Source organism: Theobroma umbraticum, unplaced genomic scaffold, assembly GCF_002168275.2.
Source record: "Theobroma umbraticum cultivar Fairchild unplaced genomic scaffold, ASM216827v3 scaffold_50.0, whole genome shotgun sequence".
NCBI lineage: Eukaryota > Viridiplantae > Streptophyta > Magnoliopsida > Malvales > Malvaceae > Theobroma > Theobroma umbraticum.
Genome location: NW_018397261.1, coordinates 3,519,190 through 3,546,929, shown reverse-complemented (window position 1 = coordinate 3,546,929; position 27,740 = coordinate 3,519,190). Strand labels below are relative to the sequence as shown.

Below are 27,740 nucleotides of genomic sequence, written 5' to 3'. Positions count from 1 at the left end.
TAATTGGGCATCTAGGGTTTTTTGTTGTTCTTGGCAAGGAACTCGAAGATATGATAAAAGAGATTATAATGTCAAAAGTCACCATCCAGAAACAAGATTTGGGTGCTTAAATGTATTAAAAGTTCCATGATATGATGATACATTAGGTGCTATGAAATTTATTACAAAACATGCACATGCATTAGCTTCTCTGCATAAGCATATATTATTAAGATCTCAAATGGCAATTAATCTCCCTCAAGCTGTTGAACTTGCAATCGCTGAGTGCTTTGGAATAGCACCAAAAGAGGGTGTTGAGGTTTTGGTCAGAAAAATTGGTAGACTCAAGAATCTTGATTTTATTTTTGATGATTACAATAATTATTTACATTCTAAGAGAACAGAAGTAGTAAAAGTTGGAGATATTAGTAGTGTCTTAGAGTATCTATAAAATATGTACTATAATGATCTTAATTTTTCTTATGTTATACAAGTTAATCTTGATAATCTCATCACAAATATTTTTTAGACAAATGATAAGATGAAATTAGATTGTGAATCTTTTGGAGATGTGGTATGTTTTGATACAATATATAAAAAAATAAAAAAATAAAAAAAATAAACTTTTTGTATTATTTATTAGTATTAATTATTATAAACTAAGTGTTATATTTGATATAATATTATTATATGATGAAATATGTGATACTTTTATTTAATTATTTGATTTATTTTTGAATTTTTGAAAGAGGAAGGACAAGTAACAAAAATGTATGTAGAAAGGACATCAAAAATAAAGTGTGGCGTTAACAGCCACAAAAGAGTTGTTCAAAATTTTAGTGCTACCATTTATTAACTATTTTCTATCCTATAAAAGAGTTAGGACAGGTGGAAAAAAAAATAGAGAGAAGGCACGGATGGGGAGACAATATGGTCGCAGAGGATTTGCGGTCTTTATTAATTTCATTACATGGCATCCGTGAGTAAATAATGCATTCACATCCACAAAAGCTGCCGCCTAGTGGTGGGCAAGATATAGCAATTGGCGGATTCAGTACTTTTGGCGTCCTTTCCAAAGACTAAAGGATTGACTTTGGTTAAAATCTAAAATAAAGTTTCCATTTTGTGAAACAAGCATAAGTCTTAAAAGTATTTTCTGAAAAATATTTTATGGGAAAATAAACGAAAGCTAATGGAGAAAAGGAAATTTCTGCACGGGAAAGAAGAAGGGGGAAAAGGAAAGTTCTTCATGTTCCAATATGCAAGTTGAAAATGACTGGATAATTGGATCGTGCGTGATTGTTGTTTGGTGTGATTATGACGGTGAGGGCGTCTGAGAAGTTGAAAAATGACGCAGGAGAAAGCTAACCTCATTCTTATTTGTTTACTTTTATTTATTGCTTGCCTAAATTGAGCTCTTGCATTGCATGATCAAATTGATAAAATATGTGATAAAAAAAAAGGGAAATCTGAATTTGCTCACCATTTGAATAATAAAACTGTTTTGAATTGAATTTGAATCTCCAGTCGTGAGTTTTTTTTTTTTTTTTTTTTGTGTTTGCTTCTGCTTGCACACAATTTCCTTCGCTAATCGCCACCTTTGTACCATTCTGCTCCCTTGGAAGCCTCAAATACAAGATTATAACTGTCGTATCAATTAATTACAACTGTAAATTGTTTCTTTCTTTATGAAAATTACCATTTTTTACATCTTTTTTCTAATTTCTATCGTCAATTTTTTTAAAAAAAATCTGGTGGGCAATAAGCTTATAATTGTTGATTGGTCAATTATTGCTAGTGGCTCTCTCTCTTTTTTTTTTTTTTAATTTTTTAGCTCATTTTATGGTTGGTCAGATTGCTCTTCCATTATCTTCTTTTTTATTTTTTTCCTAAACGCACTTCACGCTGTTGATTCATTAATGTTCTCTAGATTGTCATTGAGTGTGAGGTTTGTCTTTCTTTCCTATTTTTTCATTATTTAATTGTCAACTTGTGAATTCTGAGTTTTATGTTTCCTCTGCTTTCCTTTTAAGAATGTTTATTCATGGTTAGTATTTTCTTAATACTAATTTTCTTTGCATGTGAAGATATATTGGATTAAATCTATGGAAATAAGACAATTTTTTCTCATCTCATAAAACTTCATTCTCTCCTTAATTCTCAAAATTCAAATCAAAGACTTTTTATAAATATGTTCATGTTTTAATGCTGGGTTATTCCCTTCGTGACGACTTACTTTTTATAATATTTTTTCAAGTTTCTGTAATTTATTGAATGTGAATAATTTATCTTATTTTGTTCTTGCTTGGATACAAAAAATCTCTAAAAATATTGACTTGAACGGGTCATAGTTGATGTCTTAGAAAGGAGCTTGAATGATCATGCATCTTAATTTTTTACTAAATTTAATTAGATTTTCTCTTTTTTTATTTTTGTGATAAGTTTTAATTTTTTAGCCATTTTTAACAATAATAAATGTGGGGTACAATCTCATATAAAATATGTAGATATATATATATTTAAAAAAAGAGAAGTATAAATTCGAATAGTTGGATTAAAGTGCAAATTGGAAGTCTTAATTGATATTATAATTTAATTAAATTAATAATATATATTATTATTTAATAAAAGCACTTGACACATGCAGGTGGTTAAATAATAAATTATTTTAATCTAAATTAAATTTTTGAATTAAATGGTTGTTAATATTATTTGTGTCAAAAAGCATTAAATGTCTTTAATTAGGGACTCCTCTAATTCAAAATTCAAAAGGATACTAAATGCAACATCCATACAATCTCTCATTCTTCTCATATGTATTTTTTAGATTTCTTTTATATTATTTTGTTGTGAAAATATTTTATAGAAGTTAGATAATTTCACTATGCACCGTAAAATCATCAATGGATTGGTTTTGTCATTACAAAAAGCAATCAATCTTCAAATCTCATCGTATGTTTCAAGATTTCTTATTTGTAATTCTTTTACACATTATAAATAAGATTGAATAAAACTTTAAGGACAATAACATTAATACACATCTTATAATTTTTTTATTATTTTTTATATTTACAGTTTTCTGTTGTAACATGATTGATCATAAAAAAGAATTATTTACATTTCAATCATAATAAAACAAATTTTTAACATTTGTATGTGGGTTTTGAATGTTGTCGATCCAAAGAAATACTGCAATCCTACAATTATATGCTTTTGGCATAGAATAAAGCAATTCTTCTCTTGCCTGTGTCAAAGGAAAACTCTTACTTTGGATTTGTGTTTTCAATATCACCAAAAGATAAATAAAAATTTTATTATTAATGGCACTTAATGTACACTTTAAGTGACCTTAATGCTCTTTGTAACATCACTCAGGACCAGCAATTAACATATATGCATGGTTTGTCCAACGTGACAAGGGGTAGTTTAAACTTACGTTCAGTGGTCTTGCAAATAGCAATATGATGTGTGGATGAGAGTGAGATGGCAGACATTCATTTATCAGGCCTAGGCCTATGATAATTCCATAGACATCCAACAAAATTTCCATGTGTTCCAGGTACAAAATTTTTAATGTAGTTAACATATGAAAACTTTTCGAGATTACATTCAAGCAAGAAAGAAACTAGAAGAGGGTGAGGGTCTTCGTCTTTTCAAAATTTTTAAAATTTTAATGTATATATGAATTTTTTTTTTTTACAACCAAAGATTATAATCTCACTTCCCAAAGTTAAATTGAACAAGTTTTATGCTGGAGTTAAAGTTCCATAATCTAATTTATTCTTTAATTTTAATATGTAAATGACCAATAATAATTTTAATTACACAAAAAAATTTTAATTCAACTACATCTAAAATTAATTTTTCCTCTTAAATAAGTTTAGTTAACCTATTTTGCTAAAATAAAAAAAAAAACTACTTGTTTCTCCGCTTGTTAAATCAAAACTTTTGAAAAACGGTTCTATCCTATTTCAAATTTTCATTTGAGTTTATTTTAATCTACTTTTTACAAATAATTTTTTAATGATTCAAACTATTTGAAATATCAATGTTTATTGTATGCTTTATGCTTTAGAGCATTTGACTCAATAATTGATATCTGATGTACAATATTTGAATCTCTCCCTCTCCTCAAATAAATAAATAAATAAATTTACTACTCTAATATCAGGGTTCTTGACTTAAATTTAAATTTATCATGAAATTTAAACTTTTTAATGCAATATAACATCAAAAACATGAAATAATGTTTTAAAAATAGACTTTTTTTTTATGTGATGAAAAATCATTGTTTTCGGCTTAATTAATAAAAATTTGTGATATTATGATTTTTCTTTAATTTGTCTTTAGTATATCAATTTTATGGATTGTTATATATGGGTTCATTATTAAGTTTTTTTTAAAAAAATAACTCTTAAAATTATATAAGACTTGACCCCCAAACTGAAACTCCTGATTCTGTCCTCGGATTCAAGTATTTCTCCAGAGGATCTGGAATGAACTCTAAAGATTGCAAAGTCACCTTGTTTTTAACCTCTAACCTTGTTGCTGGACAAGAAACAAGGTAAGACTAAGGTATGCTCCCGTTCTTGCTCTCAAACATGCCCAATGCATTGGAGAACGCTTGACCTTAATCTTTATATATTGTATATATATATATATATATATATATATATATATGTATGTATAATTAGTTCTACTGTCATAGTCCTTTTCCAATGCTAGCTTTTATGTATGACATTAAAAAAAAAAAGCATAGTTATACAGCTATGAAACAGTTTTGTTCTAGAATATCTGTATTCTTGTAGACGTACTAAAGTGAAATTAAGCAAACAAAACAAAACTCTGGTCTCCTAAAGAGCATTCCTCGCTGTCCAATGTTAGATGAGTTCATAGCTTCTTTTGGCAGTAGCACTGGACTGATTCGACCTAAGGGCATGTCCTGTTTTGCGTTTCTTGTTGGTGTCTTGTGAAGCTAGAATATGCTAGCACCGATCTTATATTCTCTACTTTGGGATAATATCCATGGTAGTTCAGCCTATATGATCAATTCTATCAAAAGATAACAACTTTATATATATATATATAAATATTATCTTGATAAATTAAGCTATTTAGATAATTATATGATAATATTTATATATCGATTTGAAAATTTTCAATAAAATATAATCACAGTCAATTAAAACAATCTAAAAAAAATTAACTGAATAAAGAAAAACCATTCTCTCTTCATTATCAGGTTGAGATTTTTGCATTGTGAACTCGTTTTCACAACATTGTTTCCTTATTTTGAAAACGCTATATATTAATCTTTGAAAAGATAAAATATTGATACAAATTTGGTCATTGTCCTTGTATTTCTCCTACAATATCGACCAAGGCTACTGTGGAATGACAACAAACCATTCGTAAAAATTAATAAAAATGTACTTAGGCAATTATTAATGTGTACTTAGCTTTAGGAACGTAGAGGGCTCAAAGACGTCTCAATGTTACTTAGAGTCTTCGGCTTATTCTTCTTAATGTTCTAATTTGAGCCGGCAAGGCAACCGTGCTAAGAGAAACGAACAAAATACTGCATTTTCCCAACGTAATCATAGTGTAATTCAGTCTTAAAAAGTAGAGTCCAAATCCCCTCCTATAAATCCAAAAAGAAAAGAAAGTAAGAGGCTTTTATTTCAGTTACAGCAGAAGTCAAGTTGGCCATGATTTTGGGGGTGTTGCACTGCCATCCAATACTTTGCTGAAAGCAGATGATCTTACATCAAATCAGTAAGATGGTGTGTTCCCATAAAATGGGAAAGTGTAAACAATCTGCTAATAACCATCAGCCTTGTGAAAATATTTGCAACTAGTATATATGATAAATAGACTTGTAAATTTTTCCTCCACCCATCAAAGGTTTTGATCGAATTGGAAATGGGGGTAAATCATCAGAAGATTATGTATTAGCTGGGTTAGAAAGTGGTGGATAGATGGAAAAACCATTGACAATCTGACTTAAACCGCTCTATAATCCATTACTAGAAGCAGAGCTCAGCATCAAACTGCTCCATCCTCTGATTAATTGTGTAATCACTTCAAAACTCGTAGCTCGTCCCTTCATTGTTACACTTCCACTGCAACGAGTGATTCACCATTACTTTTCAGTGGTTTCGCAAGCTGCCTGTTTCATTCAACTAATCAAGGGGCCAAATCAGAGTGAAATTGAACCAGAATGTCACTAAGTAAGCTTATCCGTTACATTGTGGGAAGATTTTATTCTAGGTTAAAAACTGTAAAATCAAAAGATAGTATGTGAGACTGCAGAAAATGACATTTGCCTTAAAAGTTTTTTTCAAGTACAGTATGTAAATGCATTGTTACCACCTAGGAAGGAAGTTACAGACAAGTTATAGATCCAAAATTTCAGGAGAGACGAGGGAATAGGCATGTTAATGATTGCTCTATGTATTTTTTTCTTGTATGCCCAAGTTTAAGGTTACAATTATAAATGCCAAGCCTATCGTCCAATTCTCATAGTTGTTGAATATTTTAGAACGTTAAAGAAATCTTGGGAGTATCGCTTCCAAGAAAAACTGGCTTATATTGCTATATAAGGTATCCTTGCTTTGTTGCAGATATTCTAGAAAAGAGACCAAAAGGGTAGAGAAACAGAGTGATCGGGGGAATGGCTCATGGTTTTTTACCAAATGAGTTCCAGAAAACTGATAGGATCGACGAAGTGACCGGTCTTGATCTCAAGCTTTCGGCCATGGCCTTCTGTTTTCACCCTTTTATGTCCATAATGGGAGACAATGCATGTGGGTGGAGCCTCCCCTTCTCAGGAGAAACCAGGGATACTAAGAGGCTCAGACGAACTATTAGCATTCCTGAATTAACCGGAAGTTCTGGTAGTCTTTCCAGTGGTGGAAACAGCGATAGCTGCATGAGCCGCAGAGGCAGCACTAGTAGCTTGAATAGCTTACCAAGGCTGCATTTCAGAGATCATATATTGACTTATACTCAAAGATACCTTGCTGCTGAGGCTGTAGAAGAGGCAGCGGCGGCCATGATCAGTTCTGAGGAAAGTGGAGGCGAAGAAGATGAAACAGCTGATGGGATGAGGCTTGTTCAGCTTCTCATTGCTTGTGCAGAAGCTGTGGCTTGTCGTGACAAATCACATGCCTCAGCTTTGTTATCCGAGCTTCGAGCCAATGCTCTGGTCTTTGGCTCTTCCTTCCAGCGAGTAGCTTCTTGTTTTGTTCAAGGTCTTGCTGATCGTCTCGCTTTGGTTCAACCACTTGGGACGGTTGGCCTTGTTGCACCTGTGATGAACATAATGGACATTCCCTCGGACAAGAAAGAAGAAGCTTTGCGCCTTGTTTATGAAAGTTGCCCACATATACCGTTCGGTCATTTCGTAGCTAATTCGTCGATATTGGAAGCCTTTGAGGGAGAGAGTTTTGTCCATGTGGTGGACTTGGGGATGACCCTTGGTTTACCACATGGTCACCAATGGCGCCACCTGATACAAAGCCTTGCTAACCGTGCTGGCAAACCACCCAGCCGCCTGCGAATCACGGCGGTTGGCCTGAGTGATCATAGGTTCCACATCATTGGTCAAGAGCTTGAGGCCTATGCAAAAGACTTGGGAATGAACTTGGGGTTCTCCGTTGTGAAAAGCAACTTAGAAAACCTGCAGCCTGAAGACATCAAAGTATTTGATGGAGAAGTACTTGTTGTGAACAGCATTCTTCAGCTGCATTGTGTGGTTAAAGAAAGTCGGGGAGCTCTAAACTCAGTTCTGCAGATTATTCACGAGCTCTCACCAAAGGTTCTGGTGCTAGTTGAGCAGGACTCAAGCCACAATGGACCTTTTTTTCTGGGGAGATTTATGGAAGCACTGCATTATTACTCAGCAATTTTTGACTCCCTGGATGCTATGTTACCCAAGTATGACACCAGGCGTGCCAAGATGGAACAGTTTTACTTTGCAGAGGAGATAAAGAACATTGTGAGTTGTGAGGGCCCGGGAAGGGTTGAGCGGCACGAGAGGGTGGATCAGTGGCGTAGGAGAATGAGCCGCGCAGGATTTCAGGCTGCACCGCTCAGGATGATAACTCAGGCCAAGCAATGGCTTGGGAAGAATAAGGTCTGTGAAGGTTACACTGTTGTGGAAGATAAGGGATGCTTGGTTCTTGGCTGGAAATCCAAGCCCATTGTTGCAGCTTCTTGCTGGAAATGTTAAATCATAGCTGCCGAACGTCATTGTTCAACTTCAACACCAATAAGACAAATTCCCCGGTCGTGGAAATGGGTGGCTATATATGTAATCCCAGTTATGTTTATTGTGATTTCCTACTAAACTTTTCTTGCAGCAATAAACAGCTCAATGGTTGCAGGCATTGGGCTTGAACTTGGAACTGTTCTGATGATTGAACGAACAGATGAAATAAAGAACGCGTGTTTTTGGTGTGTGCACATAGACGCAATCCCCCCCAAATGTAATTAACATTCAATTTAATTCTTTAATTCCTTCAATTTTCTTTCAATTGCTTTGCAGGTTTAAAGTTTCTAAAACATCCTAAACCATTTTCAAATTCAATCACCGTGGCTCAAATTAAGGCCGGCAATTTGTATTTGTATATCAATATAAAGGTATGGAATATGCAATTGACATTAATTCAACAAGTTTGCTTAGTCACGCTTTGGGTTTTCGATATGAACAATTGCTTTCTTTTTTATTATTATTAGTATCATTATTTTGTTCCCATATATATGAACAATGACTTAAATGATTAAATTGTTAGCATGATGACTCTTATTAGATAAAATTACCTTTAACTTGTGTGTAATGTTTTTGTTGATAACATAAGACAACATCTATAATTTGGATAAACAATTTACAAACAAGTTGACTTTAACCGGCCTTGTACTTGTCAACTATAAAAATTAGTTCAATTGATAAAGATTACTTTTAACCGTCAACGATTTATTATTTGAAATTTATTAATATATTTTTTACATAATATTTTAAAAAATTATTGAATTATTTAAAAAATTTTATATAAATTTATTTTTTTATTATATTCAATCAAACTCTTATATTTTTTATTTTATGTTAAATAAATATTTATAACTAAAAGTTGAATAATTGTAGTTAGTTAAAATATCAATTATCATTTTTATACCCTCACCCTCATGACATTGACATGATGCTAGGGTGGAAGGTGAAAATTTCATCTAATTATTTGTTATATCATATCAACCTACTATCTCTTTATTCAATATGATATGTTAGCAATCAACGCCAAATGATATAAATGACATGTGATGTTTGATTAACAATAATTAATCAACTATAAATTATAAAAGTTTATTGAACTCAAAATAAAAATATAAGTTTTTTATTAAACGTTATAAAAAATAAAAATTTATTTAAATTTTCATATATAATTTAAAACTTTTTAAATATTATGTCTAAATTCTTTTTATTAATGCTAATCTCAAATGCACGACTTGACACATCAATCTCAAAATTATTGTCCAACAAAAAGCTGAAAATTTCCACCCCTTATTCAAGTCAAATATCCATCCCCTTAATCCAAAAGCATATATTCTCTTCTTTCAATAATTATTGAATCTTCGAAAAAATGTCATAGAAAACAAGATAACCAATTATAAAAATTAGTTCAATTGATAAAGTTTACTTTTAACATTTAGTATTTAAAACTTATTAATAAATTTTTGGCATAATATTGTAAAAAAATTGTTAAATTATTTTAAAAAATTAAAACAAACTCATATTTTTTATTATATTTAATCAAACCTTATATTTTTATTTTCAATAAAATAGATCTTTATAACTATCGACTGAATAACCATGCTTAATTAAAATATTATTTATTACAGTGTTAAAGTAGAGTATAAAAATTTTTATATAACTATTTTATCATGTCACATCAACTTAGTATATCATTTAATATAATATGTCAGTATTTTATATTAACACTACATGACAAAATAATATGTGACGATTTGATTAAAGACAATTAATCAACGGTTAATTATAAAAGTTTATTTAACTCATAATAAAAATATAAAGTTTTGATTCAAATTTATAAAAGAATAAAGTTTATTTGAATTTTATAAATAATTTAAAGTTTTTTAAAAAATTATATCTAAATTTTTTTTATTAATGCTAATCTCAAATGCAGACATGACACATCAATCCCAAAATTATTTTCCAACAAAAATTTGAAAATTTAGTAACAAGATTGGTATATTTCCCTTTTTCCACGACCTTGGATGGATTTTGCCTCAAAAATTTTGAAGGAAAAATATGCCTCTTTTTGTCTAGAAAAATTAAAGAAAAAATATGTACATACCTATAGGTAGTAAGTTGCGAAGGGCAGTTCCGTAACTTTGGCATTGTAAAAAGTGCATATTAGCCTCGTGTGTGGGGAAGAGAAAGATAGAAAAGAAAGAAGATGGAAGCAGTGGCATTGTCCCTGTCCCTTACCACTTCATCCTTGGGTATCCCAGCAACGGCAGCAACTGCGAAGCGAGGCAGCAGCACCTGCTTACCCTACGCCCCTTCCAACAACTTTAACGTGCGCCACCTAGCAGCATTCCACGAACAATCCCATCTTTTCACTAAATCCCCGGCTCGTCCTTTTCTTTACACCAAATCCCATGCCCGTCAATCCACCCATGGCATCTTCCTTCCCCACTTGGTCGCTTCTTTGGTTTGCCTCTCACTCTTCTTTCCTTTTTTCCTGTCATAAGTAAAATACCCATTTTAGTATTTGAAGTTTACCTTTTTTTCCTTTTGTTCTTTATGTTTGGTTCAGGAACAAGTTGAACAAACTTATGTTATGGTCAAACCTGACGGTGTACAACGTGGACTTGTAAGCTTTGCTCCAATTTGGTTAAAATTTCATGCTCCATGATCAATTTTTGGTTGCTCAAAAACTTAAAGGAAAGAGAGTTACACATTTGTATTCTTAAATTGCTTGCTATCTATTGGTTTTACGTGCAGGCACTTTGAGTAGCCAAAAAGGGAATTGTTGGTGATAGAGTTTTTGGAATTTTGATTCTGATTTCGTTTGCTAAACTTTGTTATCTGGGTTTTGTTTTTTTCAAGGTTGGAGAAATTATTTCGAGATTTGAGAGGAAGGGGTTTAAACTGACTGGCTTGAAGCTCTTTCAATGCCCTAAAGAATTGGCTGAGGTTTGTAAGTTTGTTGTTGGGCTGAAATTGTTGTTTGCTGTATTGTTGTGCATTAAGAAAATCTTGTTGTTTCCATGTTTGTTAATGTAAAGAGAAAAAATTGCTAGTTGTTAAGTTATCTGTCATGGACATTGGTTGATTAGCCAATATTTTGCTTTGTATATGATATGAAATCATAGAAACCAATGAAAATTAATAATGATTTCTTGCTGTAGAACACACAATTAACATGGTAAAGCATTTCAAGTTTTCTGCTACTATCAAGATTTTTCTCACATAAGAATTATGTTACCTTGATATCTTTACAGTGGATGCTTTAGCAAAAGGTTCTGTAAAATGATTAGGGAGCTAACATGATGATATGCTTAATTAGTATTTGGTGATGGTTACAGGAGCATTATAAGGATCTCAAGGCCAAGGCATTCTATCCTTCACTGATTGACTACATCACCTCCGGACCAGTTGTGTGTATGGTATGATTTACCTGATTTGTTCCCACATCATAAGTTTTGAGCATAAGTTTTTGATTGAGAAAACTGATAATGATTATGTTTCGAAGGCATGGGAGGGTGTTGGTGTTGTGGCATCTGCACGTAAGCTGATAGGGTCTACAGATCCTCTTCAGGCTGAACCTGGCACTATAAGAGGGGATCTTGCTGTTCAAACAGGAAGGTTAGCTTTTGTTTACCCTAATTTAGTGCCTCTTATTTCTTGATTATGATTCCTTTTTGTCAGTAGTCATTTTGATAATGAACATCTCGGCAGGAATGTGATCCATGGTAGTGACAGCCCTGAGAATGGCAAGCGTGAAACAGGTGAGGTCTTCTAGCTTCCTTAACCAGTAATCAAAAATATTGTTGCCCAAATAGTTTCCTCTAAAGTGCTTTCGTATGTTTCTCAATGTGGATTCAAATGAATGTAAGCATTACAGCTTCTGCTCTTGGCCTGCAGTGAATTTCTGCCATGCTCGATGCATTGAGCACGAACTGAAATATGGTCAATAGTCAAAGTTAAAGTTTATGCATTTAGCCACAGAGTAATTGTAAGATCCAATATAAGAAATTTCAGTTTAGTTAGTCTAGGAACAAAAGTAGATCACCTGTAATCCTTTTTGATTATTCCCCTTTGCTTGTTTTAAAGATTAGGGAGATGCACAGTAATGAGTTTATATACCAGCCTACCCTTTAAGGGCCCCCATCTGGTCTCCTCACTCTCTCAATTTGTTTTTTGTTCAGCTCTCTGGTTCAAAGAAGGTGAATTATGCGAGTGGACCCCTGTTCAAGCACCATGGTTAAGGGAGTGATCTTTCATCTATACTTAGTCATAGTTGAGGCAGGCACTTCTCAAGTCCTTTTCTGAGCTCCTGTATTTTCTATGTTAAAATATTCATATGAGATATAAGCAATTCATTGAAGATTGATGTAATTGCCATGTTAGACCTGCAGTTTTGTAAGAGTTATGGAAGAAAACTTTGTCTTATCCTTTCCGGTCTCTGTTTCCGACTTCACATGATATGACTCAAAGAATGGCTGAACTATCTGGTCTGCAACCCTTTGGCTTATTCCCGAGCTAGTACCCTTTGAATTCTGCAATTGAGGTGACACTGATCTTTTCTCAAGTTATCCCTTGGGCTTATTCCAGAGCTGGTACACTTTGAATTCTGTGATTAAGGAGACACTGATCTTTGCTCTAGCTTTCTTGTAAGTAAGAAGTTAGAAACAGTGATCTTGCTTATTAAAAATAGAAGAAGCGGCAAGCTCTCTTCTTGGGAGTTAATGGATATATATCATAAGGTTACCAGCACAAGCTAGGGCTTATAAAGCCCAGTGAGTTGATCCACCAAATGCTTCAACGTCTGATCAAAACATTTGTATTACATTTCTCTTTAAGCAAGAGTAGGGACAATGATGAGATAGACACTAAGAATGGACTATTATTCCACCTCGTGAGTCACGGCTATTCAACGGTTACACTTTTGGTAAGGGATAAAAATGTATGAGGAGAAAGAACAAAAGCAACATAACCAGTAACTAAAACATAGCAGGCTGCCGAACAGAATTCAACGAGTGAAGTCTTCAATGCCCTTTGCGAAAGGATGGAAAAGGACCTTGTCCTGCAAAGGATAAGCTAACTTAGAAGCACCGCTTCAACTGCAAGAATCTTTATCGTTTGAAATTTTCTGAGGTTGTTGTTTGACGTCCTTAAAATGAATGCTTGGCTTTTCAACAACACAGTGTTTCAGGAACTGCGATGCCAAAGATCCTCTCATTTGCACTCCCTGCTCCCAGAAGCAAGAGTTCAGGATAAACCATTGCAACACATACAGTGTAAACCCAATCCCCATTGGAGCACTACTATTCTTTGTATCCTTCCATCAACACAACCCAGGAAAAAGTGCTAGTGCTAGATTCTTGGTTCCTTTGCTCTTTTGCCCCACTCAAGGTTTGACACACTAGAACTTGAAAAACTTCCAGAACCATCACTCTCCATCATCATTGCTTCATGATTAATTGTTGGCGTTGGAACGCGTTGATAACCCTTAAATTTGGAAAACAGGTAGAGAATCGACACACTCGTGCTCTGTTGCTGTGAATTCAAGTTACCTGTCGATTGGCAATCACTTGAACTGTTTGAAACACTCGCAGAAGAACAATCCGTATCCATCATCATTAACTCCTCACCAGATGATATGTCAGGACAACTCTTGGAGCCAGTTCCAGAAGTACAAGTTGCTTCAACCTTCATCGCCTCCGAGCTCAGATCACTTGTAGCTTCTGTAACAGTTTCAGTTTCCGTTACCGTTACCGTTGGTGGTGAAATTAGGTGACGTTGGGAACCTAGTTTAAGCTTCATTAGTGTAGCCTCTGTATGAAACAGGAAAGACTAGTTCAATAAATAAACCAAGGCAATATTAACCTCCGGTTACAGTAAGATAGAACTTAGAGACAAATTTAGGACTTTTATTTTATGGCTGGCCACAGATAAACAGAAGTAATCTTAAATCTTGACCGATTCCTAAACTTGCAGAAAAAGGGATTGAAATCTTGAGTAATACCGTAGATGGAGAGAGAATCGTCCTTAATGATCTTGGAAGCCGGAGTCTCCAAGCTGTCAAGTGGCGATGGCGACGGCGATGCTCGTACTCTTCCGAACATCTCTCTGTGATAGTATTTCCCCAACGACCACTTCCTTCTCCAGTTTCCAGAGATAGATCTGGGTATTTCAAAATGGTGGAAAGCAGAACAAAAAACAGAAGTTAGGGATTTGGATTTTGTTTGGCGCCACAATTTAAAGAAGCGGGAAGCGTGCCTTGCACTCTCTCTGCTTCTGGGCTTCTAGCTTTATATTTTATCACTTAACAGACCGGGCCGAAACCTGTAGCCCACTTTCACTACCGGTCGGTCTTGCTTGGGTCAGGTTTTACCCGAACTTCGCATAGTAACCTAGTGGTATTAGTAATTCATATTCGTTTTTAGGGAATGAAAACCGGCATGTAACCCGGAAATTGGCTTGAATGTTTTTTCACAAGAAAAAGGGCATTAAGCAAAGGCATAGGCTATGATTAGTTAAACTAGCATATGATTTTATCCCAAGGGAGGTCATGAACTCATTCTTCTATGAACCACATGCCTGCCTTCGAGGCTTTAGCCGTCAGCAATATGAAATAAGCCCATTCAAACTGCACCTCTCAAAATCTTGTGGCTTTTAATTTGTATCATCCATTAATTTCAATGAATTAATTTTGGTACATCTCTAAATGCGAACAAGGGGCCTTAAATCACTCAAGCTATTGCTTTGAGAAATATTTGCTCATTCTACACAATGGCAGGCCGTAAAACTGATGATTGTCAATGCATCGGCAGCCACTGCATAGCCTATTTCTTCCTACGTCTCTGGTTCAGCCGTTTGCCTTGTTAAATGCGGCTGGAGATTGGTTTTCTTTACAGGGATGTGACGGGATTTCTCGGATGTGGGGAAGAGTAAAGCCTTTCCAAATGTACATGCTTTTAAGGTACAGAAGTATATTGCTGCTGCTTTATCCAACGCCCTACTTGTTAAAGAAAAGGAAATGTGTTGAGTTGTGACTCGTAAAGAGAATTGTTGTATGTTAAAGCGATCATTTGCTCCATACAGATTAGCACTAACGAGCTTGTAAACATCACATATGAAGGCAACTAAATGAATGTATCTTCTAGGAATGAATTGAATTTCTACATCAAAAAGAAAAGGAAACAATTGATCAGTCCACAAACAAGCTTGTAATATGCATGCCAAACTATTAAGACTGATAGAAGCCTACCTCTTCTTCAAGCAATCAATCTCTTCGAAATAATCTTCTGAAGAAACCCCACTTACGAACTTTAGTCTTTTGATTGGCACCTGAAATAGGACCAACATGAACTTGTAAATTACATGGGAGACCGTTTGATATGCAAATCACACAATTATGTGTAAGTTTCCATAGGAATTTTACATATCTATACTGTACGTGGAGTCCTTCAGATGTCACAATTGCTGAACATAGACAGACCTGAAGAATCTTAAGGCTGAATTACAAAACAAAAGAAGAGGCAAGATGATTCTTGCCATTTTGCTTTATGATTGTGAATCTGATTTCAACCTAATACCAATAGGCTCATCATTTTTAAAATAACAGAAAGGCAGAGAACGGAAGATGTAACTTGGCCATGGGCCTTTGGCGTGGCGATAACACACCACTCATTGAGGATGGAAATTCCCATGACCCAGGTTCAAATCCCCTAGTTCCAATAATGTCTGTATCTAGGACCTTTTGAGACAATTATAGATCCTGAGAGGCAATTCTCAATGGTCAATAAAAATATGTTTCAATGCTATTTCGTTTTTCTTACTTTAGTTAACCTATCATGAAAAGGAAAAAGAGGTAAAATAACCTTGAGTTGATTGTTTTCTAAATGTAAGTCTTCGTCCACATGCAAAGAAGGAATAGATCAATCAAATTCTGAGAGGCTCACTAAAGTGCGATTTAAATGCCTCCTCTATTTTAGCCTAGGGTTCAAAATGGATACCTTTTAACCTTCCAGCATTATACAAGGCCTCTTCTGCAATAGGCCTCCACTGTTCTGCACACGAGTAGTTGATTCCAAGACCAACACTAAGTCCTCTCAGCAGATGTACAGTACGAAGAACAGAGAACAGTTCCTCTGGAAAAGACTGTCATCACCAAAAATAAAATTGGTATAATCACAACATTTCATTATCTGACTTGTGATTCAGAAGCAAATAAATATCATCGCTGGATGAAGGGACTACACATCCCCCCACTGCCACCAACCCCACCTGCCCCTCAACCAAAGAAAAAAGAACAAAAGGGGAGAAGAGAATATGATACAAAAATAGAATAGAGACCAAGAATATCTATCTATCTGATCTTCTAAGAATAGTGAGTGTTTCAGACAATAACATCAACCCATCAGCAGGGACAAAGATCAGGTTTCTTTTTGGGTTTGGGGTGGGGGACAGGTGATTTAAGTATTTTATAGTAGCCCTTACCTGTACACCAATTTTTTTTATTGAAGAATCTTCTGAGAATGGTTGCAGCATTACCACTCCAGGAGGAAGTTTTGTATCAAACATTGTCTGTGCCAAGCGAAGTAGTTCCTGTTGTTCATTCTCACAATTGCTCACGGTCTCTATGCCAAGTTGCCTAAAAGCAAGGACAAAGACAACATAATCCACTGAATTAGAGATTGAAAAATGTTAGGATAGCAATGTCAAACCAATGCTATTATCAAACTTCTTACTAGATTCATGTGGATGACCCAGTAAGTTGCCTATCAGTTTTATTCTATTCAGACACAAATGACTACCAATTACACACTCGAATGCAACAGCCAATTAGAACTTAAGTTCCCTTCTTTCCTGTCAACCAACTGATTTTGTATTGAAAGGTTACTGAGAGCACAAAATTGAAACCCACAAGTTTACCTGTAGCTTTCTGTTGCTTTTACAGGATCATTATCAGCCATGGCAAGAACCAAATTAGCATATCCGAGCCTCAACTGGTCAGGTAGATCCTTCACTTGCCCATAATCCAACAAGGCAACCTGACTTAAGTAGAGAAAGCAAACTGATTAAACAACTAGATGCACAATTGGCATGGAGTGTTCAATAGTTCTAGGACTAACAACGTCCCAGTCAATCATCAGTATGCTATATGGCAGATTATACAGGAATAAGAATTGGAAAGAAATCCTATAAAAGAATTAAAAAATAATCATGGCAGCCAACTTGCCTCTGAACCTTTACAGATCAATATATTCCCAGGATGGGGATCTGCATGGAAGAAGCCACTCTTTAGTATCATCTGTCCATATGCTAGTGTCAAACTCTTAAGTATGTTCCTGCATTCACAAGAGTTATTTTGAGGCTTTTATTACACATTCTGACAAAAACTAGGATAAGGGGAGAGGGAGAACTGGAGTCATTTCTTGATAGCCACACAAAACTTCCTATTTTCTCTTTCAAGGAGGAGGGAAAAAAAAGCTTAAGAAACCAGAAGTGAAAGACTCAGAGTCTTCATAGAGAACCTAAAGAACATAAAGGAGAAAAAAAACATTAATACCATGTTTGAGAGGAAAGAAAGAAAATAGGGGGAAGGGACAACGGTGAGGAAAGAAAAAAGGGAGGATAGGAAGGAAAGTTTTTCTTTCTTCCTAGTGTTTGGTATGAAGGATGGAAATAGAGGGAAACAAAGAGGTTTCAAGTAAAATTGTAAACTGAGGGAAAATGCAATATCTGGAAACTGAAAGCCCATTACTTCTTTTCAAGTTCAAAAGAAAGAAAGATATAAATAGCAGGAAAGTAATAGCTCTTGCGGCATAAAAGAGTAAGACAAGAAAAACACCATAGTCTCTTGGGCAATCTAGATGCTTACTGCTTTGCTGCTGCTGCCATTTTACCACCAGGATTTATTCCTCTTTTGGCCATTTCATCACCAAGATTCAAGATTGGGATTCCATTGATATATTCCATTACCAAGACCCTCCTATATAAACAGAAAAACTTTAGATTACTGAAATGCCAGCAGCATTTATGAAGCAGTAAAAGAAGTTGATGAAGTAAAACAACACAAAATGCATCCATCTAGAAAACATGAAGGAAACTCAATGTAATGACAGCATAAGTAGCATCTGCTTGTCCACATCAAAATAGCACACAAATTGAATTATGATGCTGGTTTAGCAAAGGAGTTTAATAGATGGATAAAGCAGAAGCAATGGCTCAATCAATATCCTTCTGTGTAAGATACGCTACAACTATGATAAATTGCTAAATGCATGCATAAGAACTAGAAGCAACTTATAAATGGATATATCACAGCAACAATTCTTATGTACGGTGCACACATGCCAAATGTCAAGGTGATATAACTAGAATGAAAAATAAGGACTGACAACACCACAATTAATCTTTTCTCTTACAAGCAACAGAAACCTGACAGTCATAGAAAGTGTTATTGTAACTTTAGGGTTGACTCATTAAAAAACAAAAACAGAAGCTTATACGAAATGACTTGAGATCTGCAATTCCTGAGTCAAAAGTATCATCAAAGCATGCAACTTAATATTCTACCAACTAGACTATTGTCCTACCAGGATCCCAAGTGATTCACCTTCAACTTACATGTTTTATCTCAAAAACTAACAAAAATTTTAGGGGTCAATGATGCAAAAGTGACATGGATAACAAACTTCTTAACTAACTCACTGCTAAGCATGCAAGACTTAAGTATGCAAAATGAATGAACATGCATCGCACAGACTTTACGCTGGTCAATCTACCTGATAAAGACAACACAGTCCTAAAGTAAAACACATAGGCCCAAATGGAATGGCAGATGCTGTTTTAGACATCTTAGTCGCATATCCTTGGCTAGTCTTACAACTAATCTCTACAAGCAATATACAGAATTACTGATTTATTTGTTCAAAGATCAATTATAAGATAAGACAACAACATGAACTTGCCTTGTAGCCAAATCCTGAAGCACTCGTGGAATCAGAACTGGACTCTTTTTGTTATTCTTGTATAAGAAATGGCGAATTCTCTCCATAGCATTGGCTTCTCTTAGAAAGTCAAATTCATAGCCAATCTTGAATAGCACAAAGGATAAATAAATAACCTCATCCAGAAGAACAATGAAATTCAAGTTCATGTGGAAGGATACTCTCTATCTACATAATCTGGGAAGTATATAAGGCATAAGTTGAATCAACAAATAGATTAAATCATCTCACACGAGAATGTCTCCTTGGAAATGGAAACCAAAGAAATAAGAAATCAGTAATTAAAAGAAGAAAAAGAACAAGAAGGGGAAGATCCTTTCTCTGGCTTAGGTATCAAAAGTGCATCTCATAAAATTCAAATCATAAATAGAGACAAAATTGAGTATGCCTCAGTTACTGCTGAGAATTAATGTCCAGAATATAGCCTCAGTTACCATAACTTGAGGGATTGAGATCAATCATCAAACATGGATAAGTTGCATAAGTCACAAATTTTTATCAGGGAGTAGTTTCTTAACATAATTATCATAGTTAATAGTTCACAGCGCTACTAAATACTACCACTGATATTTACTAAATTAAATTTCTCTATCACTCAGGATTGACAAAATTTAACAACTTGATATTACACCCCATAGTAATTTCATTTAAGATGAGAAAAAACTATTAGTTTAACCAAATTTGGGAAAAAAAGAAAGATGAGTCTTGCTTGACCAATTTTTGAATGGCCTAGCTGAACAAGCTATGTCATGAGGATAGAATTATATTTTGGTAACTGGAAATGATTCACTACATCTTAATTAATGAGATTCAACCACTATAAAAGCCCTCAAGGATGAAAATTAATTTTTTTTCTCTTGAGTACGCTTCCTTGTTACTAAGAACCACACCCATCATTCTTCAATTTTTCTCCCAGCCATTATTATTAACCATTTAAAACTGGAAAGGGAGTTACAGAGACATGAAAAAACAAGACCTCAGAAAACAAGGATAGATGCGCTTCGCAATGAAATCAGTGTGAATATAGACACCTGTTTTTCCATTTCCTTGGTAACAGAATACAGATCAAATTTGATATCTGTCTTTTGCATGTATAATGCAAATGCTTGCAAGTTATGGATGTCTGTCATCATCAGATCTTGGACTCCAGGATGTTGCACCTACCATAAACTTAATAGTCAGAATCTCATGGATGTATGAAGCTATGAAATCATGTCCAAGGGGGCTTACCTTAACAACAACATCACTCTTATCACCTCTCAGTCTTGCTCGATGAACCTAATTCAAAGATGAAGATATGAAAAGTATTATCCATATTATTATCATAAGCATTATCTATTTCCAGCACAAAACTTTCCCCCAGACCCCAATGAACAAACTTTCTGGCAGCAATAGATCCAAAAAAATTTGAAAGTTAATTCCAGTTGGAATTAAGAAGCCAAGAAGTGTTCTAAGAAAATAAGAAACCAGATTATCACAATGCTGACATTAAAACAGCAAATGTACCATATTTGTATGTTGGCAAGCATGAAGCTCATTTAATGAAAACGTGCATCATTTAATGATTTGATTATTTAAATGCTCCAGCCTATAACCTTCCCAGCCTGCTCATATCAGAACTTTAAGCCAGGTAAAGAAATGGAAAATAGTACCTGTGCAATTGAAGCTGAACCAAGAGGATTTACATCAAACTTTTCAAAAATTTCACCAACACTTTGACCCAACTCGTTCTCTAAAACAAATTTAACAGCATCAAATGGCGTTGCCGGGGCTTGATCGCACAATGTAACAAGCCTTTTCACCCATGCCGCTGGGGCTAGGTCTGGCTTCCCGATAATTTGAGCAACCTAATATAATCCAAGTGACAAGTATCCAACAAGCAATTTGAAAATAGAGCCCTCAATAAATATAGGATTTACCTAAACCCAATGACCATCACCTGCAACTCTATTATTAGCAACAAAAAATATTTAATATTAAAGGAAAAAGAAATATGTCTACGAGTAAAACAGGGTTTCAGGAGGAAGACGAAAGATAATCAAGTCCCAACATACAAGTAAATCCCCTTTCATTCAATTGAAATAACACAAAAAACTTTGTAGTTTCCAACAGGTAAGAACAGCCTAAATCAACAAAAGAAGCAATCAATAATATAATTAAACGGTAAAGAAAGTTAAAACAGAAAGAAAACCCATTTGAATTGAACCGTTTTCACAGCAAAATTCATGGTACGAGACAAGGGAAAAAAAGGCCCAATTGATATTAAAAAGAAATGGAAATTGATGGCTCAAAGTACCTTAAGGAAGAAGCCACCAAGGTCAGAACACATAGCATAAATCTTGTCAGCAGCAAGCTCATGTTGTCTTTCCCACATTGCCTCTTGCTTCTGCACATCCTTCACAAAACTCACTCGAACTTGAAACACCTGTCATGTCGACAATTACCCAACAACCAAAATTTGTCAGATTAAGAAATGAAAAAGGACGGGAAGAGAGAGAGAGGGACCTTGTAGCCGGCGTAAATATCAGCAGCTCGAACCCAGAACTGTAATGAGCGATGCCAAGGTCTCAAGTGAAGAGAAACCTTCTCCTGAATCTCTTTGAAATCAAAACGAGAAGCTATAGCATTCATTTTCTTCACTTTACCCTTTAATTCTTTAATTAAAAATTGTATAGTAAATAAATAATTTCGTTCTTTAATTAACATTAAAAAACGAGTTCAGCTCCGGTTTTTCTTCACATTCTTGCACAGTAAAACGATGAAACAGAGAGAGCAAAATATTGTTCACAGAACAAAAACCCATTTTATAAAGATAAAATATAGTTATATATATTGTGGCTGAGAAGCCAAAAGTGAGAGCAGGGCGTCTGTCCACTGCAATGCAAAAGTGAACAAACAACCACCGCCTCTTAGAAGTGGATAGTGTGCTTTTCCCGAATGTGACGCTGGCCTAATGCCTCGCCCTCTCCTTTTCCTAGTTGGCTCTGGTTCAAGGTTTGTATTTTTAATACTTTTGGAATAAAAGAAAGGTGACAACCGACGATAAGATTTGCTCCTTTACCCTTATTCCCTCATTCTCTCCTCAGGGCCACTTGTTTCATTGTTGTATTGACTGCTACCTTTCTCGCTAAGTTAATGCTAGTCTACCCAACCCAACAACCTGTTTTATGTTAGGATGCTGGACTTTTCCTGCTATAATTAAGGCGTTTTAATTTTTTTGAACATTGAAAAAGGTTAACTACCACAGGCTTGTAATGCAAAATATTCCGTTGCTGTAGCTCTAATAAATGTGCGATTTGGGTTTCCTTTTCCTTTCTATTCTGCCCGCTGAGTTCTGGGTTGGAAACTTGGGCTGCCCTCATTCTCGGGTAATAGGCCTCGGCCGTCCTATGCTAGTGGTCATTACTCACCAAACTTGGCCACTATTGTCACGTATTGACAAATATCATAAATAGTGAAAAAAGAAAAAAAAAAGAAAAATCAACCCAATTTAGCAAATTCTAATTCCAAAATAAAATAATTCAGAATTTTACCGGATATTATAGCGTTAATATGTTGACGAGAGATTTTTGTAACTACATATAAAAAATTATGACTCATTAATTACCAATCTGAGAAAAGTAAAAGTAAAATTAAATTAAAATTCCACTTGATTGATATTTTTTACTTATATTCATAATTGATTTTTTATTCATTTTTTATTATTCCATTTGTATTCATTTTTTGAAAAAAAACAAAACAAAACAAGAACCAAAAAATGAAAGGATCAAGAAAACGTAAACTAAATAAATTGAGGAAAAAACACAAAAAAAAAAAATATAAGCCACACGATTTATTACTGAATAAATTACAGGCAAGTAAGTAGAGTTGGGAGAGGCCAATTTAAGGATCTTCTAGGTGATACGTAAAACACTGACTAAACTTTTTTTCTTTTAATTTAATCTACAATCCTGCTCTCCCCTTACAAACAACAACCTCCAAACGTTTTTTAAATGGAACAATTAAGGAATTTAACCTAAGAAAATCTTACATTTGGCCTGCTCGTCTTGCAGAAGAAAGAAGCAGTGGCTCTGGAGCACCCAGATCCCTCAAATCATCGCAGACACAAACACAATGAGATTACTGTTTGTCTCATTAAAGAACCAGTGGCTCTGAAGAACTTACTGTTTTTCTCATTAAACAACCAGTGGCTCTGAAGCACCCAGATCCACACTCCAATCATCACTGACACAGACACAAGGAGAACATAGCAAAAACGTTTGAAATTTTGGAAACTGGAAAGACAAGAACTCAGTAGCATTAAATTCATTGGCCTAAAAGTGAAAAAAACGGTAGCAGGAAAGAAAGGAATATAGGATCACAATCATAAAATCAAAAAACACATCCAAAAGCATTACTCTATGTTCCATATTGCTTTCAAACTTGAGATCATTGGTTATCATCCATTTCTAAATCAGAAGAAATGCCTAACTACTTCATAGATCAATGACGCGAGACAACTTCTGGATCCGGTTTAATAAGAAGTCTCCTTGTTTAATAGTTGCCTGGTAGAGAGCATTCTTCGCATCAGGGCGGTTAGTTTCAAGAACACCAGCAACCTTGTCAATCTTGCAATGAAGCTTCCCAGCAGCAATAAATCGTGACAGCTCCCTGGAACCATGGAAGAGAAACATTCATGATTGGGAGGGAAAAAGAATACTACCACATTAAAATCAAAAGAGAAACAGCCTTACAGAAACTTGAGCAATTTTACCAGCAATGATAAGCAATAGGGGGAAAAAGTATACATATATTATACATAAAAAGAACTAGGATGTAATCACTTACAAATCGATGAACTCCACTGTCACCCCAAAAGCCTTTGCCATGGCTTCAATTGTAACACTCTTGTAGGATTCCAGAAATTGAGAGTAAACAACAGTTCTGACCTCCCTCATGTAAAACCGGAAGTGTGGATGCAAATACCGATCCAATTTTATCTGCTCTGTCAGGCCAGCTGATAAATAATTCAAACAAAGAATCAATCAGTGAATAAAATTTTAGCTTTTATCAAATGCAAGATATCTTATAAATGTTAGGAAAGCAGTGCGACTAGATAATTACGGGATAGATTCTGCGACAAACCAACATTTCTATATCAAGTTATTAAAAAATTAGCAGACCTATACTTACCGAATGCTAAGAAGAATGATTTGTACTGGCAATCATATAAAGAGTTCAAAAATTCTGAAAGATAGGGAATTTTTCCAATCACGGTCAAGATCTCAGGAGCATCAACTACCTACAACATTTAGCCATTCAGTAAATTTGACTGGCCCAAAATAATAAACTAACAATATATGTCATAGGACAACAATGTAGAGGTAAACTCCAAAATACCTTTTGTTTCAGGGAAACTCTATCCAATGATATGATGCTTGTAAGCACAGTATAAAATATGAATGTGTCATAAGGGAAAAGTTCATAAGTTGTGAAGGTTGAAATGGAATCCAAAAACAGATTGGCAGCCTTCTTAAAATTTCTAGTGGACATGCAGTACAAGCCTTCATACACCTTCAAACGGTTCTTCCTTTCCCAGTCACCTCCTTCTTCAAACAAGCTGGCATCAAATTGTGAGCAGAATAAGTGAAAGGCCTACAACTCATGTTATGCAAAAGTCAGAACGAAAGAATATTTTTAATCCATATCATACATACTTTTTCGCTTTATCTATGCTCTTTGAAATAAGATCAAAATCCATGTAGAAAAATCCAATCTGCAAAGTGCAGAACACCAAGTCCATCTTTTGCCCAACAGCAACTGTCTTGCTTTCAGTCACCTTCAGTTGCTCCAATGCTTTCTCCTAGATTAAGAAGGGCAAAATTCAAGATAAGAAACATGGCACTGAAACATAAATAGATGAAGCAGACATCAGCTTCAAGAGCAATAAACCACAATTCTAATACCTTTTCACCTATCTGAATGTAATATAAGGATTTAGCTAAGTGCGCTTCTCGAACTTCACTTTCACCCAAGTTTTCTTCAGCATCAGCAATCCTACAATGCCAACAAGGCAGACTTGAGTTAAACATGATTCAATAAAATAACAATCATTCATCTAATTTATTGAAGAAAATTAACCACATTTTATCATGCCTACATTATAGCATTCTTCATCAATTATGAATTTTTGTTCTTCAACTGACAGCATCATCATTTCTAAATCCTAATATTATCATAAAAATTCTCAGGCAATTGAAAAAGAGTCATGAGCTTGGAAGGGTGTCCATTCTTGTATTCAATTGTTAACCCCAGTTCATGGTTTTTTGGTTGTTTCAAGAACTTCAGGGTTGAGATGTTTCAGCTACAACTGAGACTCATAGCTACTTTTTTTGCATTAACAAAAAATAACCCACAACTGGTATCTATCCGACTCAACATTATCTAATTAACAGCATAAATGAGTCCAGCATTTCATGGATACAGATCTTGAAAGTATTATCACTGCAAAAAAGACACTATAACACTAAAGCACCTCTCATAATCACAGCTCTGAAATAAAAATGTCCTATCTATTGCAAGAGAAGTATAAAGATATCAAAGGAGGAAAATAAATTAAGTAAAACCCTCACAACACTCTAATTAAATTTTCAAAAAGCACTTACTGGATCAGTATCTATCTCTTTCTCCTAACTGCTATTTTACTATAACTTCCCAATCTATATACACCTTAAAACTTCTTCACCTTTCCCATAAGCCTCAAAACATCATCAAGCAAAGGTTAAGTCAATTCACTTTAAGCTTAAAGTTCCACAAAATATTCTCATCAAATTGGGTATTAAATAAACCCTAACAATGTGAACCAAAACCTAAAAAACGCTAGCGAACACCAAAAATCTTGTACTTCCAATCAACAATTAAGACCAGAAAAACTCAATCTTTAATAAAATTCCATTCAATCTTAAATAATCAGCAACCAATCAGGAAAAAAAAAAAGAAGAAAAACTCACTTCTCATCAAGTTTCTTAATCTCGTCCACGTTCTTGGCACGCATCGAGTCCAAAACGCTCTGATCCAGCTCCACCACTTTATCAGCAACTAGGGTTTCGTAATATGGAGTCATATCTAAAACCGCCACAACAACGAAAAAACACGCAACGCATTTCGCATTAGAGTTTAATCTAAAAAATTGACCTCGGAAGAGGGAGGAGTGGAATCGGACGAGTTACCGTTTGATTTGACCGAGTTCAGGACCTCATCCTTGAGGCTGACCTTCTCGATGTCAGGGACGTCTGGGTGCTTGAGGAGGAAGACGTTGTGCGCTAGGACGAGTTGCTGTGACTGCTGAGTTCCTTCTTGCACGTCCATGGGTGAGTCGATTAATTGAGTACTGAGCTAGAATGGACCGAGTTCCACTTCTTTTCTGCGTTTGCTTGGGAAAGGAGAAACCAGGAACTAGACCTTGTCAGGGACTAGCACGCTATATACGGAAATGAAACATCACGCGCTTCTTTTATTTATTCTTTTCTTTTCTTTTATTTTTGTGCCTTTTTATTCTTTGATAAATTTATTGCGGGATAAAATCCCAAAAAAACTTACGCTATCATTCCTTGAGATAAAATATAGGATCAAATTATTCAAATTCAGGCATTTGGATATCAACATGACTTGGTTTTATTCCAACTTCGAAATAAAGGGTATTAAAACTGTAACAAATTCAAATGAACCTAAAAGAAATAATTTTTAGGTTATTACAAAGAATATGTATTGTTGTTTTGAAAGAAGATGGATTATCTTTTAAATTTAAAAATAATTTAACTAACATGTCATAATAAAGTAAAAAATAAATAAAATTAGTAGAGTGTTGAATTACCTAATCTGTATGAATGAGATAAAAATTCGACTAGGATCACACCTTCAAAAAATGAAAGAAAAAGTTAAGAATTTCTAGAATTGATTGAAAACAAAATGCTTATCACAAAAAAAAAATCATACTAGACTAATAAAAAATACCGTACTAGATTTTAAAATATGAGGCACTACCTTAATTGCTTCTGTAATAAACAATTATTTTTTATATAATCTTTTTGCTTGTAGAATGAGATTTTTTTTATTTATTTTGTTTATTTTAAGAGTCTTTTTATTTTTAAAAATCGAGAATGTTCTTTTATAATCACACGAGAATAAAGAAATCTTACGTTATAACTCAAAATATGTGATTTTTGATTTTTTAAAACATCTTCAAGAACATTAATGTTTATTACAATATCAGTGTTATTGATCTTACATCTTCAATCTTTCAAATATCAAGCTCTTCAAATAGTTGTTGTAAACCTCCAATAATTACATAATAAAGTTTTTTAGATCTTAATGCATTTTTCTATAAGCTTCAAAAAAATAAACTATAACACTATTAAACAACACCGTTAAAGATTTTGAAACATTATTTTCAATTTTCAAATTGTTTATTTAATATGTTTTTGTGATACTTATTTTATATCAAATTTAAATATGAT

The 27,740-nt window shown here is 34.4% G+C and overlaps 5 protein-coding genes across 5 annotated transcripts; 2 read left to right on the top strand and 3 right to left on the bottom strand.

Annotated features, from left to right (window-relative positions):
* Positions 1-6,468: 6,468 nt before the first annotated feature.
* On the top strand, positions 6,469-8,615 carry LOC110418795 (GRAS family protein RAD1-like). Its single transcript, XM_021431621.1, has 2 exons — positions 6,469-8,436; positions 8,528-8,615. The coding sequence occupies exon 1, from the start codon at positions 6,653-6,655 to the stop codon at positions 8,210-8,212; it is 1,560 nt and encodes a 519-aa protein (XP_021287296.1). The 5' UTR covers positions 6,469-6,652; the 3' UTR covers positions 8,213-8,436; positions 8,528-8,615.
* Positions 8,616-10,429: 1,814 nt separating this feature from the next.
* NDPK2 (nucleoside diphosphate kinase 2) lies at positions 10,430-12,674 on the top strand. The gene is made up of 7 exons (XM_021431623.2): positions 10,430-10,712; positions 10,818-10,874; positions 11,111-11,197; positions 11,590-11,670; positions 11,757-11,869; positions 11,963-12,012; positions 12,433-12,674. Exons 1-7 carry the CDS (start codon positions 10,455-10,457, stop codon positions 12,498-12,500), a joined length of 714 nt encoding a protein of 237 aa, XP_021287298.1. The 5' UTR covers positions 10,430-10,454; the 3' UTR covers positions 12,501-12,674.
* A 195-nt stretch (positions 12,675-12,869) lies between these two features.
* Positions 12,870-14,734, bottom strand: LOC110418798 (uncharacterized). Its single transcript, XM_021431625.2, is given in 3 exon segments — positions 12,870-13,648; positions 13,650-14,061; positions 14,253-14,734. Coding segments are annotated over 3 exon segments (609 nt in total). The 5' UTR covers positions 14,353-14,734; the 3' UTR covers positions 12,870-13,551.
* A 182-nt stretch (positions 14,735-14,916) lies between these two features.
* Positions 14,917-22,358, bottom strand: LOC110418796 (uncharacterized). The gene is made up of 13 exons (XM_021431622.2): positions 21,751-22,358; positions 21,542-21,670; positions 20,898-21,092; positions 20,476-20,523; positions 20,277-20,405; positions 19,207-19,331; positions 18,114-18,224; positions 17,472-17,580; positions 17,165-17,283; positions 16,730-16,883; positions 16,246-16,390; positions 15,498-15,577; positions 14,917-15,408 (listed from the first exon to the last, which is right to left on the bottom strand). Exons 1-12 carry the CDS (start codon positions 21,949-21,951, stop codon positions 15,513-15,515), a joined length of 1,530 nt encoding a protein of 509 aa, XP_021287297.1. The 5' UTR covers positions 21,952-22,358; the 3' UTR covers positions 14,917-15,408; positions 15,498-15,512.
* A 1,134-nt stretch (positions 22,359-23,492) lies between these two features.
* LOC110417985 (26S proteasome regulatory subunit Rpn7) lies at positions 23,493-26,699 on the bottom strand. Its single transcript, XM_021430594.2, has 8 exons — positions 26,454-26,699; positions 26,235-26,349; positions 25,191-25,281; positions 24,942-25,087; positions 24,625-24,844; positions 24,418-24,526; positions 24,073-24,241; positions 23,493-23,895 (listed from the first exon to the last, which is right to left on the bottom strand). Exons 1-8 carry the CDS (start codon positions 26,590-26,592, stop codon positions 23,721-23,723), a joined length of 1,164 nt encoding a protein of 387 aa, XP_021286269.1. The 5' UTR covers positions 26,593-26,699; the 3' UTR covers positions 23,493-23,720.
* Between the last annotated feature and the right edge of the window lie 1,041 nt (positions 26,700-27,740).